General features: G+C 37.8%; 1 protein-coding gene across 1 annotated transcript; it reads left to right on the forward strand.

Moving 5' to 3' along the window:
- Nucleotides 1-4,142: 4,142 nt before the first annotated feature.
- Nucleotides 4,143-4,451, forward strand: LOC122123527 (10 kDa heat shock protein, mitochondrial-like). The gene has a single exon (XM_042697860.1). The coding sequence runs from the start codon at nt 4,143-4,145 to the stop codon at nt 4,449-4,451; it is 309 nt and encodes a 102-aa protein (XP_042553794.1).
- Nucleotides 4,452-13,766: the final 9,315 nt, after the last annotated feature.

Below are 13,766 nucleotides of genomic sequence, written 5' to 3' on the forward strand. Positions count from 1 at the left end.
TCAGATTTTAAGGATGAGAAAAAGAAAGATGCTCTAATCCCATAGTAAGGATAGACAATGATATAATACAGGCTCCACATTAGAATCTAAAGTCTTTTGATATAACATCTTTCTGGGGGAGGCTACACATCAGGTCCATGTGCATTTTAAAGGCAATACTTTAAAATGTACTACAAAAATTCTGCTGTAAGACACTGTTTGATCTGAAACAAAAGGGATTTTGAGACCTAATTGTTTAGTCCTCAAACTGATGGAAACAATACTCACCTATCTGGCCCAAGTAAGGACAAAATGACTAACAATTGAGCTACATGGTTAACACAGATATGAGATGGAGAAATGTTACTTTCCATTGTAACCCATACCCTCACAACCAGAGGAGAGAGTATTTTTAAGGGTCTTGATGTCTGAACTGCATAACCGGGAAGTGACAGGATTATATGGCAATCATACAATTTTTTTCCTTATGTTGCCTCTTTAACATCATGTCAATTCCATTCTCCTATCCCCTCCCGAACACATTCACTACACACTGACATGTTTATTTTATGCTAAGGACTAGGGATCCAAAAGCAACAAGCCAAACGCTCACAAGTGGTTTAAGAGTCTAGTAGAGACAGACTTGTGTCTAAACAATTACGATGTAGAGCATGAATGCTATAACTAGCTATTTAAGACAGCCAATGTATGACATATTTCCTTTCCTTTTCCAGAGTATTTGGCTTATATAACTTTCCAAGGAGAATTTCATTCCGAAGTCAAGTATTAGCAATGAAGACAATTAGTGTGTGTGTGTGTGTGTGTGTGCGCGCCATCATCATCTATTACAAAAGGTCATGAGAGATTAAGTGTATTATTCTATGCAGAACATAGCACAGTGTTGGCACATATAAGTCACTTAATACTCCTCATAAATATCAGGATAACATAATCAAATTGTTATTCCATCACTAAATATATGTTATAATTTGGACCTGAAAGATCCACTGTAGGTTGTGTGTCAAAGATCAAGAACTTGGAGCTTTTAGAAAGCAATGAAACCTTTAAGAAGTAAGCCCTAGAGGAAGTTAGGTTATTGGGGGTGGACCCTTGAAGGCAATACTGGTGTTTCTGTCTCTCTCCATCTCTGTCTCTCTGTCTCTGTCTCTCAGTCTCTCTGTGCCTGTGTCTGTCTGTCTCTCTATCTCTCTGCCAGGAAAACAGAAAGAGAGACAGAGACCTCTGTCCTGGCCACCATGAGGTCTTCAGTTTCCTCTACCACATACTCCTTGCCATGATAGACTGACTTGCCACAAGCAATGAGGCCGTGACCCTGAAGATCAAATTAGATTGGTGATGATACAGTTCACCTAATTCACTGAATTCTATTCAACACATGGAATTTTTAAACAATGGGACACCTACCCATTAAAGGCACAGATCTTGCTGCTTGAGCTATATCAACAAAAGAACAGAGGGGCATCCATTCAACTAGGTTTGATCAAGAATATTACATACATACCAAATATATATTATACCTATTACATGTGTGTAATGTATATACATATATATGTAATATGTAATATACATACATATATATGTATATGAAGACATTCAAGAATTCTTGAACACTTCTATGTATGGCACTATGTTTTCCACAGTCTATTTATCTGTCTTGTTTCATAAAGAGTAGTTAATTCTAAGAGATCCTTTACCTACCTTGCAACAAAGCAAAAGGGAGGGAGATAACGAGCTAGTCTACTGCAGATGTTGACTCAGAAACTAAATCCTGAAGTGTGTAAGAAACCAATGGGAGGAATATATCTACTCCTGGGTAAAGTCCTGTAGTGCAGATCAAAGTGATGGTGAACCAAAAGATGCATGAGTTACCATGTCTAATATGGAAGGTTTCAAGAAGAGAACAGCTGCTAGCTTTTCATAGCTTCCTGTGTTTGTGTGGGCAACTGAAGTCACTTAGACATTCAGTTTGGGTGAAAGCATTGGGCCATTCATTCTGATTATTAGTACCAGTGATGGCATTTAATCTTTCTTACTGCAGTTTTGGTCTCAGAAATTTAACAGCAGCTTGAACTTGACCTGTTCTTACTCTTTGAATGCCTGGAAAGAAGATATGTACCTGCTTCGAAGCTTTCTTGAAAACTGGATGCCACAGAGGCAGCAGTATCTGTTGGAGGTTTCCCCCATAGTTTTAAAATAAGTTTATTTGTTTGTTTGTTTGTCAGTTGTGGGGCTTGAAGTCTGGGTCTGAGCGCTGTCCCTCAGCTCTTTAGCTCAAGGCTACTGTTCTACCACTTGAGCCACAGCGCCACTTCCAGTTTTCTGGTGGTTTATTGGAGATAAGAGTCTCATGGACTTTCCTGCCCAGTCTGGCTCTGAACCATGAACCTCAGATCTCAGCCTCCTGAGTAGCAAGGATTATAGGCGTGAGCCACCAGTACCTGGCATTAAAATAAGTTTTAACTCTTTCAAATATGACTTTGAAAGATAGAGTTATTTCATGGCTCCTAGGCTCTATAAGACCTGTAGTAGGCATGATACCTTGGAAGCACTGTATGAAATCTGACATCTACACGGCAGGGTGAGGAATATGAATCAATAGATTCATAATGTCTGGATGGAGAGAGGACGGCAAACTAAGAAAATCTCCCCCCCCCCCCCAGGAAAACAGAAACCGTGAGTTTCCTGAACATTCACTTTTGGCCAATACTTAGGGAACATATTCCCCACTTCTTTATCCTATTGTACACTGATGAGATTTAAGGTCCTTTTCTTTCCCCTGCTTCTAGGCTAAAAGCTTAACACATGTATAAATATGCATTTATTTCTTGAGCTCCTAAGATGAATAGAATTGCATGAGGAGAAGCAAAAAAAAAAAAGAGAGAAAAAGAAAAAAATCCAGATTTGTACTAGAGTGTGATGAGAGGCCCCGTGACCTGTGAGACTTGGAGAGCCCTGATTCTGTTTCTTGACTCACTACAGAAATGCTTTCAACCCATCAATGATGATCCTTTGAATTCCTGTTGCCCGTGAAGCTGTGGCTGAGATCCAAGTTGAGCCAGGAACACTATCCATTTCACTATTCTTCATGTAGGACCATTTCTGCCTTCTATTTCACTTCCATAGTTAATTATTAGACTAACTTTGCAAACAACCTGAACAAGAAGTTGAAGCCCTAACTCCACAAAAAGAAGAAAAGAGAAGTCTTGAACCTTCTAGGTCACAAAAATCTTCATGGAATAATTCATGAATTCTAGAATTTACACCCAAAAGTGTTGGATACTGAAATAATATAGACGGATAGTATATATTAGGCCATCCTGGGGAGCATCACTCAAGCTACAAAGTTACTTATTTCTGGCCCACTTTCAAGCCTTTCCATGATTGCAGAAATTGAAGCCACTTCAAGCTCAAATTCCTTGATGCGGACAACAAAAGGATTAGAGTAGCTATTGTGGTTTAAGATCCTGACATGAAGCATCTACAAAGCTAAAACAAACCAAATGCTTATGTCTTCCATTAAAATCCAACATATGGCTCAGGAGGTCAAGTCTAAATCTCAATCACTCTTGGAAGCTTTAACTTCTACTACATACATTTCAAAGGTCAAAGGTCTTCAATCAACAGAGCAAATTGAAGGGGAAAAAAATGATGGAGTAGTTTAGGTCTTGAACAGAGAGGTAACCGGTATAAGATGAAAGAAAGTTGGGAGAGATGATTTTAAAAACTAGGGTGGGGGATGAATGCTTTTTGTGTTCATTTTTGTGATTTAGAGAGTGATTTTTGGATAGCTCTCGGTGCAATTGATCATGAAATTAATCAGCAGAGTGTCAACCACATTTGCTATCAAAAGGGCTAGTTTAAGAAACGTTATGCAAGTCTTGGTTTTAGGTGACAAAATGAAAATTGTTTTGGGCGATCAGTGAGGTGGCATACGCCTAAATCACAGCTACTTTGGAGGTGGAGGTTGGAGGGAAATGGAGACCCTATCTGAAAATTAAACGAACAGGCCTGCAGGGTGTGATTCACGCAGTAGCATGCCTGCCCAGCAAGCGGAAGGCTGTAATACTATCAAAAATAAGCTAAAGCCCGACTGTGGGTCTGTCCTTGCAGTGTTGGTGTGAGAGCAGACTCCACGACGAGTCATGGCCGGACAAGCGTTCAGGAAGTTCCTTCCTCTGTTTGACCAAGTGTTGGTTGAAAGGAGTGCAGCTGAAACTGTAACCGAAGGAGGCATTATGCTTCCAGAAAAGTCTCAAGGAAAAGTATTGCAAGCCACAGGAGTGGCTGTGGGATCGGGCTCTAAAGGAAAGGGTGGAGAGATTCAGCCAGTTAGTGTGAAAGTGGGTGATAAAGTTCTTCTCCCAGAATATGGAGGCACCAAAGTAGTTCTCGATGACAAGGATTACTTCTTATTTAGGGATGGTGGCATTCTTGGGAAGTATGTAGAGTGAATCCATCACTAAAACGGCTTCCTGTGAAGCTGCCCGTTCCATGGGAGTTCTGAGATCTTTCATCGTGTACATAATTTCCATAGCTCCCTTTTATAATAAACTGATGGTAACTAAGCTAATGATATCCATTGTCTCTGAAGTTTAATTTCACTGTTCTGGTATAAACATTCCCAAATAAAACATGTAAATGAAAAAATTAAAATATATGATCAAATAAAAGGTGTTTCTGTAAAATGTTTCGGAAAGCCCCTTGACTAGAATATGTCTTGCATATGTATAAGACAGAAGAGGTTTTCTCAACTTCTCCTCAACTTTCTTTGGTGAGTATTTTCATTATCTAAATGGAATACTTCTTATTCTGAAGGGATCAGCTGGTTCATGACCCAGGTATAATATTCAGTAGTGTTGCTATCAATGAAAAAGCATGTCTCAGCCTAGACCTCTCAATGGCTAATGGATGAAGACAATGCAGTGTATATGCACACATCCATTAGAAAGAATGATAGTGTATCACTTGTAAAGACATGGAAAGGCTTGGGGAAAAAGTTAGATTAAGTGAAGTAAGTCGGGCCCAGAGAGCAGAGGAAGTGTGCTTTCCCTTCTATGTGGAAACTAGATTTAGCTGACCAACTCCAAATATGTTGAGTGGCATACAAATGGACATAAATGTATTAACTGACATACAGTGGGTTCAAGAGAGATCTCAAATCATGTAATTCCTTAGAAAGGCAAAATCAAAGTTCAGCAAAATGAAACAGCACGAAGTGGGTACTCCAAAGGGGTGAGGTGGAGTCAAGGGGAAAACGGCAGATGACAAAAGAGGAGAAGAAGGGGGAAATGCAGACCAGAATCCAGCGTACATCCTACAAAGTTAAGAAGTGGGAGGGGGGAGAGGCGGGTAGGGGAGCGAGGGATGAGAATGTTGAAAGAGGTGACGTGGTCAAGATGTATTTCTAAACTGCTTGGTTAAATGGCAGCTCTTTTTTTGCTTTTTACAACTACTTTAAGATGCTAATAATAATTTTTTAAAGAGCATATCTCCGCAGCATTAGTAAGCGCCTAAGACATCCCCAGCCTGGGCTTCTTTATGTACAAAACTGGGAATGCTGTCATTACATTAGAGCATCAGAGTAACTCACGGCAAATAAAGTCACGGAAGGCAGTTCCTTCTACTGAGGAAGACATGACTCCATGCTTTCTTCCCACTTTTGTTCAGGGAAAAGATCACCTTCTTGTTCCTTTTACCCCTCTAGGGAGACAGGGTCACTTCTCCCTCTCTGGGTGGAGTGAGAACACTGTGACATTGTCAAGTTCTTCTCACCCCTCCCCCCTCCACCAGGGTCAAATTAGAAGGATGACACCCTCCCCCTCTCCGTGATCAGCACAGCTTACTTATGGAAAAATCAGAGAACATGTAAGAGTTCTGAGAACCAGCTCCATTACAAAAGCAATTTTCTCCAGCTGGGATGAGTGAGGGCCACTGTAAATCACTAGATCCATTTACATTTATACTGTCTTTAAAAGGAGGTGGTATTGGAGAGATGGAAGGGACAGCACCCTCCCCCCACCCCCTTGCCCCACGAGAAATGTTAGCCTGGCAGAGAATGCAAAATCTTCCCCAGATCACCCCCATGTTTGGCTGGTGGCAGTCTCTTGGTGCCAGACAGAAGAGCAGGCTGGGAAAAGGACAAGAAGAGGTTAGATCAATTCTTTTCTCAGGAAGAAGCCTACCAGATCAAGATCGACATACTTATCTCTCAGAATTTGTATCTAATCCTTTGCTTCACTTGATTTGTCTTGGAAAATGGAGGGCGGAAAAAGATGACTTAGGCTATCTTAATTGTGGAATAATGCAAAACATAAAAAGCCACTAGAATATCCACAGTGTTACTGATGAGTGTCTTGGCTTTCGCGTCTCCATGACATTTGCTGTATCTCTGAACACTGTGAGATAAGCTAAGGCAGCAGCTGGGAGACCCCAGCTGTAGCTGGGTCCGATGTCCTTGCTTCAGCGAGAGAAAAACCCCTGGGGTTTATCCAAGCATCCAAATAGAGGGAAAATATTTTGCACTACCAAGGACAGATCATCTGAGCTCAGATGAACCCCATCCTCCACGGAATTCTTACAGGAACGTTTCTCCCTTGGAGGTAAAGCGAGGTCATCCAAAGAATGTCATAGGAGATTTATTAGAAGAGTCTTGCACTTGAAGCAGTTATGCTGCTCTAGAAATATTTGCACACGGTCAGTAGGGATAAGCGGAGGCAGCCTGCTCAGAGTGGTCTCGGCATGAGTCAGCAGCCAGACATTAGCAATCCCTTCAGGAATATTTCACACAAAGTAGGATCTGTATCTCTCCCTAGTATAGATCAAAACAACTATACACACAATGCCATAAAATCTTATGCTCTTCTACCTCTCCAATCACTCTTTTTTTTTTTTTTTTGGTCAATCATGGGGCCTGAACTCTGGGCCTAGGTGCTGTCCCTCAGCTCTTCAGCTCAAGGCTAGCACTCTACCACTTGAACCACAGCGCCACTTTCGGCTTTTTTTCTTTTTGCTTATGTGGTGCTGAGGAATCGAACCCAGGGCCTCATGTATGCAAGGCAAGCGCTCTACCACTGAGCCACCTTCCCAGCCCTCCAATTCTCTTCGTTAGCCACAGTTTTATTCTCAATATATCCTTTTATCAGCATTCATATAAGACAATAAATCTAATTTTAAAAAAATAAAATAGCTTCCTAAACAATCTCCCAGGTTGGTCCTTCTGCCTAAAATATCTGTTTATCTCTCCAATCAGATGGAGACTAGAGTTCAAAGTCATCCATTACTATTGCAGTCAAGAACTATGACATTACAATGCTCTAACAAACATGGAGGATTGATCCCATTGCAAGATGAAGAAGAGGAAAAATATTCTTAGGTATATAAGAACTCAAAAGCATTATATTTCTGAAAGAAGTAGATATGAAATAAAAGCAGTTTCTAGGACAAGAATATATGATACCACAGAATTAGGCACAAAGAGAACTTTGAATAAATCTACTGTCAATTCTTATGAAATTAACTGCTATTATTAGGGAAATTCTAAATAAACAATGAGAAATGAAAGGCTGTAGTAGTAGTAGTAGTAATAATAATAATAATAAATAATCCCTAAAGTTCACAATTATTACAGCAACACAGGATACACTAAGGGTGATACTAGTCAGCCATAGAAGAACAGTCTATAATCTCATCTCATTCAAAAAGATACGTTGTTAATATCATAATATCATTCTTCTTGATAGATGATTCAAATATGCCTGTTAAATATTTAAGCCTAATTATTGCTTATATATATATATATATATATATATATATATATATATATATATGAAGTATACAGTCTCCAAACCACTTAAGGAGCAAAGAAGAAACACAGAAAACCTATGTAAGTAAGAAGAAGGAAACCAGGAAAGAAAATCAAACTCAGAACAAAATATACACCAATAAAATATGATAATATGCTCCAAAAGGGACTGAACAGATCAGAACAATACCAAAAAACCCTATAAATACCATTCATCTATTAAACACAAAAAAATATTAGTTAGGCTAAAAATATTATCTTCAAAGGAAGTCATAAAACCCAATGACACAGAAAAATTAAAAATAAAACCTGGAAAATAATCATGTCAGGAAAATGAAATAAGAAATTAGAAATAATGATATTAATACTATGTAAAACACACTGAAGACCACCCATGCATAAGGAAATGCAAATGGTCAACCAGGATGAAACACCTTTAGCCTCTTCTATTTTAAGAAATTCAAAACAAAGTCGTTTTTTTCTATAGATCAGATAGGTGAAAATATATGTGCTTGAAAATACCCATGTTGCTGAGAGGAAGTCAATCCCACTCAAAGATTATTTTGGCTACTACTTACTGAAACAAATTTTTAGTAGAGCAATTTGGCAGTAGATTCAGATTTGTCTTTTCCTATGTACCCTTTGATCCAGCCATTTTATTTCTAGGAATTCACAAGAGTGCCCAGATGACACAAGAGTGCAAAGGTCACACAAGACTGCAAAGATATATTTGAAAAGATAATCACCACTTTACTTCTATCAGGGCAAAAACTGAGAAAAATTCTAGATTCATCAATAGTGGGCAAAAGAGCTAAGGTTTTGCCATGTGCCAGTGGCTCAGGAGGCTGAGGTATAAGGAACATGGCTCAAAGCCAGCCCAGGCAAGAAAGTCCATGAGACTCTTATCTCCAATTAACCATCAGAAAAAGCAAAAGTGGCACTGTGGCTCAAGTGGTAGAGTGCTACCCTTGAGCTGAAGAGCTAAGGGACAACACCAAGCCCAGAGTTCAAGCCCTATAACCGACAAAAAAAAAAAAAGAGTTAAGGTTTTGTATTTTATCGAAATTATTTTGAAAACTCATATTTGCAAAATTTATCAAGACATTGGAAACATACTTTATAGAATGGTTTTTATCCATGCACAAAGATGTCTATGATACATATACAGTTGAAGGTAATTTAATTTGTAAAACTACATTCACATTGGAACTTCTGTCTGCAATGTTAATTTTAATGGTAAGACATAGACTACATAAATTGTGAGACTGCATCTTCATCAACTAAGAAAATAGATCTGATTCATTTTCCTAATCATCAAGCCTCTCATATCCTATGAGTAATAAAACCAAGTATTTTCCTGAGTGCACTCACTTTCCTAGCCGTAAATGACAACAGACTGTGAGGTAGGGTGGGTGCAGTTCTTCCGCAAGCAGACTCCCAAACTACCAGGCAGAATGAGAGTGCTCACGTGAGGCTCTTCACCAGCTTCAGCACTTTGATTCTGTCTAGCTATCAGTCCCTACAGCCTGCTGGTCTCCTGTCCATGCTCTCTTTACATTCTTGCTATTCTGATGTCCCCAAGTCTGTAGATGCGCTGCCTCATTCTCCAAGGCTTGCAGATACATTTGTGTGCACTCTGTGGTCAGCTCTCTTCTCCACATCACAATTCATACTGAACAAATGCCCCACCTGAACCTCTCTAGAGTCCAAGCTGTGGACACCTGACCACCCAACCAGAGAGAACATCTCACAAGCCACCTCCTTCCCAGTGAGCACTTTCCAGTTCTTGGTGTCTTTGATTTCAGTAGATCTGCCCATCTCAAATGATCAGTGAGGTTATAACAACCTTAGGTTATGCAAGCCAAGGAGCCAGAGTTCTGGCCTTTGTCTCATGTCTTCGTGCATCTTTCTACCAGGACAGTGTGTATTTGCATTTGCATAATTAATTCAGTTCAACTGAATGATAGTTCCCTTAGCAACTTAAAAAAAGTGTCATCCTCAACTCTAGACCTAGAAGTGACTAAAACATATACACAAGTACACACAGGCACATATATACACATCCACACCTTTTTTACGAACATGGGTCCAGTTCTTAACTCTTTACTCAGTTCTGCTGAACTGATCCATTACTGCTGTTTTGTTACTGTGGAAATACCACATTCCTCTAATTAGTATAATTTTACACTATGGAACTATGGGACATCTGGTAAGATATATGTATTCTTACTTTTTTCTGTTTTCAAAATTCTTCCCTACTTTATCTATTTCATCTGGCTATGAAATTATAAAAATGGCATGTCAACCTTTAATAAAATACTCTGTTGGAGACCAATTTGGCATGTCACTGAATTCTAAAAAATAATTTCATAATTTAATTATCATCTTTATAACAGTGTATCTGTTTCTGTTGCATTTATTAGCATTAGTTTTATGTAGATTGTGAGTACTTCCTGATAAGTAACTTTTAGCATGTTACTATTGCTCATGGCATCATTCTCCAAGTACATTTACAAGCTGTAACTTCAGACCAGCAAAGCTGTTGATTGGTGCATGTTGATACTGCAAACCAATCACTTTACTATTCTCTAGTACTCATTAGTTTTCAGTTTGACCTTCTTCAGTTTTCTAGGGAGACTTGCTGTTTTATTCACACTGAAAATATGCCTTGGTACCTGTAGATTGCCCTTAATTATTCTCTTTCTACCGCATTGGTTGTCACCTCTGACACAACACTAAGAGTATTGGTTATCAAGAGCATTCTTGTTAATTTCTGGCTTTTTTGTTAGAAATGGTTCTGTTATGAATAACTCCAAGCTTCCCTCGCTTCACTCCTCCCACAGTTGGGAACTTATAATTGCCGGTTATGCTGCAATTGCTCAAGAAAAATGACAGAAGTGAATTCAACTCTTTATGTCTTTCTCCATATCATCTTTTCATGGTGGGATTTTCCATTAGGCTTCTTATGCCTTGATTGCAACATAGCCAAAGAAGGAAGGACAAATAAAGACAGTCTACTGTCTCTTATTTAAGAAAATTAGTGATGCTTTCTCAGAATATAGAGGAGACTCCATGTACCTCTTAGAGAACAGAATTAAATCCTGTGACCTCCAACAGTGAGAAAAATCTGAGAAAACAATATTTTACCAGGCATCTTGGCCTCCCAGAAAGGATGCTCAGGCTTTATTAGCAAGAGTGTGGGCCATGCTAACTTTGTGGAGAATGCATCTCGAGTTTCACTGTCAGGGTGTATGCTATAATTTTCTGATACAGGCTGTTGTCAGCCTGAGGAAGCTGTTTTCTATTCTTGGCTTGAGGAGGCTTCTTAAAAATCTGCTTTGAATGTTAAATGCCATTAAACCCTTGTGGGACCTACTGGGAAGATATTATAATGTGTTTGTTTTTTCAATTAATATGTTAATTAGAGTAATAGATTCTAATTGTTGAATCATTCTTGTAATCTGGGGATAAACCACGCTTGGAATGCTCTGTTAATTCACAACTATATTTAATTTTTAAATATCATACACCTAAAGTGGAGAAAGAAAAGACTGGTCAACTAGAATATTCCAGTGAAGAAAATCTCAACAAATGAAAGCAAAATCATTTTTACATAAAATCATAGAGACAAACCTCTGAGGAACATCCTTCAAGGTAATGACAAAGTGCCATCAGATGAAATATAGGAAAGAATAAAGATAAAAATAAATATAAAGATAAAAATAAATATAAAGATAAAAATAAATATTTTCACATCAAAAATAGTCAATGTGAAAGAAATCATGAGCTTAATTCTCTATTTTTCCTTAAAATTGTTAGTTTGTTGACTCTTATCTGTAGCATTTATAATAATACTATATAAAATAATAACACACGGGAAGAAATTTCAAACTATTTTCTCAAAATAAATACCAAGAATGACTAATGAAATTAAGATAAGATGTACAAGCACCTGAATGAATTCAAAAAGGATAACACAGAACAACTCACTTAACAACAATTTAAACAACAACAAAAAAACAGAATGAATTAAAGATGACAAAGTAGGATATGAAAGGGGTAAAGATGTAGAATTTTTTTTAAAAATTAAATTTCAGTTGTGGAAATGATAAGCTCAATATCCCAAATAAAAACTACAATGCAAAGCCCAGCTCATAGAACAAAATAAGAAAAAAATTAGGTTCTGAGAGCTGGAGAATAAAATGGAAGTATTAGATAAATGAGTCAAAGACAATTTTTAAAAATACTAAAACAACATAAATAAATAAAGAATGCAAGATATCTGAGAAAACACCAAAAGAACAAACTTTCAAATCATGGTTATAGGAGAAAGAGAAGGAAGAAGAGGAAGAGAAGGAAGAGAATGTAAACTAAAGGCATAGATAACCTATTTTAAAAATAGTATCAGAAAAAATAGCCTCAAGAATGAGAGGGCCAATCAAGAATAAGAGATAAGATTAGAGAAGAAATATCTCTAGACATATAACTAAAATACTAAATATTCAGAACATAAAAAAGGTTAAAGTTGCGAAAGAGAAGAGAATCCACATAGAAGAGCAAACCTATTAGAATTATAGCAGATTTCTTAACCAGCCTCTAAATGTAAGGACAGCTTGGCCTGATACAGTCTATACCATAAAAACAGCTTCGAATCCAGGTTGTATACAGCAAAACAATCAGTTACAAGTGAAAGAGAAATTAACACTTTCTATGATAAACAAAAACAAAAGGAATTTATGACCGCCATACCAGTACTGTGAGCAACACTCAAAGAAATACTCACTGATGCATTGTAAAAATAAACTGCTCAATTAAATGGCAAAAATAATTCAATATATATCCCACCAAATTGAGAAAAGTGAGGGAAGGGGTGGATTGGGAGGGTTGGGTGAGAATGTTGAAAGAGGTGACATTGATCAAGATGCACTGTATAAAAAAAAAGATGCACTGTATTCATAAATTGCTTTGTTGAATGGCAACTCCTTTGTGTAACTAAAGATAATTAAAACATTTTTAAAAAATAAATACTGCACAGAGAGGAGAAAGTTAAATGCAACCCGAAATATATAGTTTAAAAAAAAACCAAACAAGTCTTTCCATTTCCTAACAAATGGGGCAATGTCATTCTTTCTGACGGAGGCATAGAATTCCATTGTGTATATATACCACATTTTCTTGATCCATTCATCTACTGAGGGGCATCTGGGTTAGTTCCATATCTTAGCTATGGTAAAATAATGCTGCAATAAACATAGTCATGCTGGTAGCTTTAGTAAGGTTTTGTTTGTGATCATTTGGGTAAATGCCCAAAAGTGGGATCGCTGGGTCATAGTGGAGCTCTATGTGGAGTCTTTTGAGGAACCTCCATACTACTTTCCAAAGTGGTTGAACAAGTTTACACTCCCACCAACAATGCAGTAGGGTTCCCTTCTGTCCACATCCCCTCCAGCATCTATTGTTATTAGAGTTCTTGATTATAGTCATTCTAACTGGGCTGATATGGTATCTCAATGTTGTTTTGATTTGCATTTCTTTTATGGCTAGAGAGGTTGAGCATTTCTTCATGAGTCTATTGGCCATCCTTCTTTCCTCTTCAGAGAAGTTTTTCTTTAAGTCTTTAGCCCACTTATTTATTGGGCAGTTGTTTCTTTGAGGATTTGTTGTTGAGGGATTTAATTTTTTGAGTTCCAGGAAAGACTTGGAAAAAATTATATTGAGTGAAGTAAGCCAGGCCCAAAGAAACATAGGTCCCATGGTTTCCCTTATTTGCAATAACTAGTATATGTCTGAGACAAGCAGAAAGGTCAGATAAGTTGATGTTAGGTGAAATAGACCCCAAGATAAGTATTCAAATGTTTTTTTTCTTTCTTGAGATTGTTTCTAACACATTTATAAGATATTTCTTTGTTGCTTTGTATGTCCCTCCCCACCTGCTTTCATTGTATTTGATGTTGGTATAATTTGT

Source organism: Dipodomys spectabilis, unplaced genomic scaffold (genome assembly GCF_019054845.1).
Source record: "Dipodomys spectabilis isolate Male_0828 unplaced genomic scaffold, ASM1905484v1 ptg000229l, whole genome shotgun sequence".
Lineage (NCBI taxonomy): Eukaryota > Metazoa > Chordata > Mammalia > Rodentia > Heteromyidae > Dipodomys > Dipodomys spectabilis.